We start from the raw sequence: 6,749 nt of genomic DNA on the forward strand, positions 1-6,749 counted from the left end.
AGATCGTGAGATATGAAGTGTTGAAGTTTGAAAAAAAATTCTATAAGAATATATAAGGTTTTAAGATATTTTATCATCTATTTGGATTTTTTTTGTACTTAGGCTTATGTTTTGATATAATTGCCTCAAAAAAAAAATTATATATATAAACTTAGAACTTTAATATCTTAGACTTGATTGAGCATTTAGTGGCAACTAAAAGCCTAGCGCTTTCTTGAGGCAAACTCTCTCCACCCGAAAACATAGTTCTTAGTTAAGAATATATATAGAGGCAAGAGTAGAATCTTCTTTATTCTTGTCAATGCCTTTTTAATCCTTAGTCTTATTTCAAGACTTTTTAGTCTTCTTATATTTAAGAATAGCCATTCTACTTCAATATTATATCATCTTTGAGTGACTTTCTAGTTCTTTTCAATATCATAAGAGTGTAAGGAAAGATTTTTTTTTCAAGATTCATATCTTTTGTAGTTTGACAAGAGTGATAACTTATTATTTTTATCTTATTTTAAAAGTGAATAGATTATCTCACTTCTATTGTTGTATTTTGAAGGTTATGGACTATCTACCTTTATTAAAACAATCTTATTTTTTAACACTGATCTTTTCTTAAAAGATAAAGAATTACCCTTCTTTGTTTAAATTTTCATTTGATATTAGAAGTTGTAGATTATCCTCTTCTAATTTAACATTTTGAATTTTTTTGAGTTGTCTATAGAAGAAAAGATTATGGATGCTACTTTCAACAAAAGTGAGAATAGATTTGAAATTAATGTAGATCTTTATGAGCTTATTAATACTCTAAGAGTAGAAATTTTATGTATTTCCAATATGAATCATGGAAGTACTATTCCTACTCTTACGCAAGAAGTTTAGAGTCCACATCAAAAAGTTGTGAAGTTGGAGGAAGTAAGTAGATTGACCTCACAACCAAATCTAAGAAATTTTATTACTACAAGTATAACAAGGATAAGGATTAATATGCTTGAGAAGTTTGATGGAACAAGATCAAAATTTCAAATATTTCTACAACGAGTCAAGTTCTATCTAAGATTGCATCTCTTCTAATATCTTAATGGATTTACACAAGTTGGATTCATAGGCACATTTCTATTAATAAGTATTCTTTCTTGATTTATATATTTAATAGAAAAATATTTACGATTCTTTTATGATTTGAATTTATTTTTAGAAGTGTTTACGACCACATTTAGAGAAAGTGATCAAAAAAAGTAGCAGAGACCAAGCTCTTACTTTTATGGTAAGAATCACAATGGGCCGCTATATATATTGATAATTTCCAAAACCTTGCTTGAAGCATAGAATGGAATGATAAAATCTTTATCAATAAATTTAGATATGAATTGAAGGATAATATCAAAGATTAATTATTTACAATGCCAAAGGTAAAATCTCTCAAATAATTTATTACTTAAGCCATTAAATGCAACAATTGAATATTTTAGAGATGTCAAGAATAAAGACTTGGTTGAAGAGGAACAAATCAAATAATGACAATAGCTTCCAAGTTTTTAAAAACTTATTCATTAAGGCCAAAACCAATGCAAATTGATATGGTATATTTTAAACTCCTCATGGAACAAAAAAAGACTCAACAATATTAAGAAGGTTTATATTTCTATTGTAAAAAAGCTAAACATACTACTTAATATTTTCCAAAGAAATGATGTAACCACAAAATGAGAAGTATGGTTGCCAAAGAAGACAATGTATCAAAAAATAAGTTTCTTCACTTACAATAGGCACCATGTGGCTGGAATCTTGCATAATTCTTAGTAAAGGTCATATTTTCTTCTCAAATCCTTTACCTTATTTTATAATAAAAGTTTATTTAGGACCAAAAAATCATAAATTCTTAGCTTTATTAGATTCAAGAGCCTTAACATGTTTTATAGATAAAGATTTTGTGAAAAAATGTAAAATATTGTTAATCAAAAATCACATACTAGTAGCTTTTAAAATAAGATAATTATGTGGCATATATATAGAAAACTTGCTCTATAAGTTAAGATATATGTCTTATAAAGTCAAAATATTTTAAAGGTCCTATAAGACATCGCCACGTAGTTCTTAGTTAAGAGTATATATGGAATCAAGAAAGAAGTATTTTTAATTCTTTTCAATGCCTTTCTAATCCTTAGTTTTATTTCATGACTTTTTGATTTTTTTTCTTTAGCGGTAGCCATTCTAGATATCTTTAGATAGAACTCAGCCTTTAGATATCTTTTTATATTTGACTTCATTTGGATAAAATTGTACTTTTTTAAATCCACTTACAACTAAAAATCTTATATTTTCCTAAAGAAGCTCACACTCTTGACATTAATTCAAGTTAATAGTAATCTCAATAAAACCAAGGATTCTTTTATTTTTTATGCAAAGCAATCTATAGTCATATATGCAAATTGAATAATTACAAGACTTGGTGAAAACTGGCACTCAACATGCCACTACATAGACAACCATTGTCCCAATTCAAGAGAGCATCAAAATTCTTTGATTGTTCTTTATGACCCTATGAATTTCTTAACCACCACTTAATATTCTATTTTTATTGTAGTGCTACTACTGATTATCTTAGTAGCTTTTACCATCACAACTTTGTAAAATCTAGTATTGTTTTGTAAGGATGCTAACACTTTGTAATTTTTAATTGCACCACCTTGCTTGGAACATTTGTTGACATCATCCCATCCCATCACAGTTCTAACATTGTCACAACTTGAGCTTGGTGTATTCAACTCCTCCAATTTGAAATGAAAATAGGGTTTTAGTTTTGACTATATCCCACATGTTCTTGCACCTTTGTAACATCTTCATCTTTGATTTCCATGTGTGCTGTAACTTGCTCCTCCTTATATAGTTAGTTCCTTTCTCCTAAATGGGCATTCTAACTTTCAGCATCCAAGTTGATTGTAGTTGATCTGCTCGAGATACTCCTTACTCCTCTCCCGAATGTTGTTTCACAGTGGGAGTATTACTCACCAGGTTCACTCAACAATCTTGCTCATCTGAAAGCACATTACATTGACTGTTCTCTTATGAGTAAGAAAATATCAGCTAACGCTTTGATACCATGATAAAACTAAGGGAGATTCACAGAACACCAACAATGCAATCAACAGTACATTCTATTTTGCTTCCATGATTAATGTCTCTACTGTTCGAGCTAAAGTACAGATTAGCAGCGGCTAATCAAATTCTCAGTTGTTCTAAATTAGGATTAGGGTTACATCTGGAAGACTAAGCTTTGCACACGATATCTCAAGACACGATGTTTGTTGTTATCTCAAGACACGATGTCTCGTTGTTGTTATCTCAAGACACGATGAAACAGTAATTCTTTTGTCCAAAGTGTTGAATGTTCTGGAACAGAACGTGGATGAGTACGTTCCTTTTCTTCTTTTGCGTGGCACATGGATGAATACGTTTCATTTCAACATATACCTACTCCAGTCTCTCATGAAAGGGAAAAATCCGACCATATATTAAATCGTGTCAGGTGTTCGGAGTCACCACAAACACCTCAAATTACCCAAGGGTTACAATTTATTCAGAAATATCACACGTTCGATCGACGTTTTTATCCAGTTCACTATGGTGAGTATTGTTCCTATGCATGACTGAAACTCATGCAGATCGGCTTCTGTGTTTACAAGGCGAAGAAGGTCACGGGTCGCCCATTCACATTTTGCAGTGGGCGAGCATTGTCAACCTGCGATCACAACGCAAACGCACTTGTGACATGAGCTACCGTGATATTGACTCACCCATTTTCGAATAAAACCAACAACTCTAAATTCTTCATTTTTCAAGTTGCAAATTCCGATTCCCTGACGTCTCAATTCTATCAGTTGCGGCACGTACCGGAATGGCTGCTCGCAGTTGGTTGAATTGCGCAGGTGAGAATGTCGCAAGCTGCGAACACAAACCCACCCACATTAGTAACATTAGTCATCACCCAAAGCGTGTCACGTGCAGGCGACTTTTCTCTACATATCAGCACTGCTAGCTAAGTTTCTACCGCCAAGTTGATTCGTCAGTAAATAAAAAGAAAAAAGAAACAGCCGCTCGAAAATTACAACCGTAGAACTTTTTACGCTTTAGATCATGTTCCTTGACTGTGTGCATTGGAGCCTGCGTTATGACTAGCTGTGTTGGAGGTTTGGGGAACACCTTCCCACACCTTAGCAACCAGATCAACCTGGGGGAGGGTGACAGATGGAACGCTCGGAGTCAAAATGGGACGACAAGAGGCTGGCTTACCTTTGCGATGACTGCCCAGTTAACGCCCTCTGTGCAGGGAGGGGTGGTGAGAGAGCCGTTGTAGCGGTAGTAGGCACCCTTGATTTCCTTGAAAGGCAGCTGAATTCTGATGGTTGTCCTGGTTGTCACTGGTTGAGTAACTGGTGGCAACTGGGGGAAGAACTGCACAGCAACCAACGTGGCATGAAGCCATGGGTAGGCAAAAGCAGGCACTCCCTGTTCTACCTATTGGTTGAGCACTGTACATACAGGGGATCCTTGACCCTCGAGTCCGTGGATGTTGTGTCTAGGTCATGGCGAAGGCCGTCAACGCATGCAAATGATGAGGGAGCTGGAACAGAGATTCGACATGGGGTGCGTGAGGTGGCGAGGTGGATTGAGTTCATTCCCTACCTGAGCCAGGAAGCTATTGGTGTCATCAGCCTCTTCCAAGGTGAAGCGCACAGCAATTACTGTCGTGCGTTGTGGAGTTACATTAATGGATGTGTGCACTAGGTGGAGCTCCATCTCTTGCCTGGAAGGAACAATTGAAAACCATTAGTAGCAGTGGATGCTCTTCTTTGTTCCCGTTCCCTTGCCTTTCCAAAACGAAGGTGATGAGGGTCAAGGTGTGCAATTGGTAGTGCGTACCTGATGCCAAAAACCGTGTGTTCGCTCGGAATGTGGAAGTGGAAGTGGCGGAGGAAGTAAGTGATGCCACCGACTGTGATTGTACCAGCATTTAACGGGGATACTATTTCCACCTGGACAGAAGCACACACAACCACAGGTTGATGAGCTTGGAAGCCGAAAATATAAGCTTCGTGAATAAGGTGGACGTCAGGCTTGGCCCACTGGACAGGGGTGTAAGTGACAAACGGAATGCTGCAAATACGGCAACCAAGCGACTGGCATCACAGTGCAATGGCGTTCAGGAGGACTGTTGAAGACGATGATTCAGCGCGCTAACCGATGCATGCAGCAAAAGTGAGGGAATCGTCAGGGTTCATGACAAACCGTTGGGGTTTTCCCGTCGGTGAATATCTCAGCTGTGACAATCGCTTGGGTGTATGACCTGGTCAAATCGCCGTTGATCCTGGGGATGAGGTTGTTTGGAACGATGTTAATTGGCGATTGAAGTAGTCCAGTCCCGCACGTCTGGGAGCATGGAAGGTTGCCCCAGTCGGTTGTGCCTAGGTTGTAATTGTAAGCTGCGCGTTGGAAACAAATTTAGTCAGCAACAACGTGACTTACATCAAGATCAGGAAAGAACAAAGGCAGTGAGTCTCATTCACAGCACTGGTCAACATCATATGAACCGCAGGAACCATATGAACTCCCGAACGCGTCACGGAGGAGGCAGCTCCATAACTGGAGATGGATGCCTCATGGAATACATGCAACGAAAGACGGACACACGACGAGGTTTGAACCGCCTGTGCACGATCACATGCAACAGAAACGAACTCGTATGACCGAAGTACTGTAAATTCCCACATGAGCATGCCAATCGGCTTCTCAACAGGAAACTCCTACAGTCTCCTACATGACCCAGAACTCCGAACACTGTCATATCGGCAGCTGAGTAGGGCGAAAGTGAGCTCACAAACTGCACAGGTCAAGCAATTGGGGTTGACAGGAGGGCAGGTTTGCGCAGACACAGTCCCAGGGAAACTGAGGCAGCAGAGCAGAACCCATGTCACCAGCAGGCAAGCCCCGGTCAAGCCAGCAGCAGCGGCACTCTTCATGATGCAAAGAAGCGGCGATGCCACAGTAGAAAATCCAACACTGTTGTTGCACCGCAGGTGGCTGCGTCGATGAGAGCGAGCTGAAGCCGGAGCAAGAGTGCTAGTGTAATCGTGTGCCTTGTCCAGCTTCTCCCTGGCCCCTTTGTAGCAGTGCATGGGGACTGGGTTGTTTTTATTTTATTATTATTTTTTAAATATGGTAATATATTGAGCATGCGTGATTCGTCGTCCCTTACCATGTCTGCACAGTACATGGAAACCAGGACGAGGCTGAGCTCACGGCGCCATTCCAGATTGAATTTGTTTCCACTTTGCTTTTCCTTGCCAACTCTCCATTTGCATTACCATGCTGTGAACCATCAGTCTACGTGACACCCACCAGAATCCCAACTTCTGTCTACTTTAGATGAGTGAATTCAATGTCTTGTTATTTTCTGTTTTATTGTTAGTACTTAAGTTTGGTTTCCTGTTCGGGTGGGCGGGTGGTATCTTTTGGATCGTATTCAAGTCTTTCGCAAATTGAAGTGAAAAGTGTGTTTCTAGCCTGTAGCACCATTTGTTGTGACTATAGCATGTTGAAGTAAGTGGGTTACTTTTTAAAAGGTGAATCGTATGTTCCGGTTTGTTGTGAATTTAATGATAAATTACTGTAATACAATATTCTTTGTTTTACGGTTAGCGTCCTTTGGATATGTGTAGAATATGTAATCGGATATTAAAATAGTAATATGTGGACTC

At 38.4% G+C, this 6,749-nt stretch overlaps 1 protein-coding gene across 1 annotated transcript; it reads right to left on the reverse strand.

Annotated features, from left to right (window-relative positions):
- Window positions 1–3,483: 3,483 nt before the first annotated feature.
- LOC149988535 (dioscorin DB3S-like) lies at window positions 3,484–6,182 on the reverse strand. Its single transcript, XM_090251832.1, has 7 exons — window positions 5,870–6,182; window positions 5,281–5,474; window positions 4,915–5,027; window positions 4,678–4,798; window positions 4,285–4,446; window positions 3,886–3,936; window positions 3,484–3,733 (listed from the first exon to the last, which is right to left on the reverse strand). Exons 1-7 carry the CDS (start codon window positions 6,165–6,167, stop codon window positions 3,671–3,673), a joined length of 1,002 nt encoding a protein of 333 aa, XP_090107958.1. The 5' UTR covers window positions 6,168–6,182; the 3' UTR covers window positions 3,484–3,670.
- Between the last annotated feature and the right edge of the window lie 567 nt (window positions 6,183–6,749).

This window comes from Physcomitrium patens, chromosome 7 (genome assembly GCF_059467195.1).
Source record: "Physcomitrium patens ecotype Gransden chromosome 7, ASM5946719v1, whole genome shotgun sequence".
Classification (NCBI taxonomy): domain Eukaryota; kingdom Viridiplantae; phylum Streptophyta; class Bryopsida; order Funariales; family Funariaceae; genus Physcomitrium; species Physcomitrium patens.

Excerpts from the sequence above, each read along its gene's own strand:
- LOC149988535 (XM_090251832.1), bottom strand. The coding sequence starts at position 6,167 with ATGCACTGCTACAAAGGGGCCAGGGAGAAGCTGGACAAGGCACACGAT. Across the intron at positions 4,447-4,677 it reads CCAATAGCTTCCTGGCTCAG|TTCTTCCCCCAGTTGCCACC; the intron begins GTAGGGAATGAA and ends GTTGCTGTGCAG. Across the intron at positions 3,734-3,885 it reads AACTGCGAGCAGCCATTCCG|GTTGACAATGCTCGCCCACT; the intron begins GTACGTGCCGCA and ends TTGTGATCGCAG.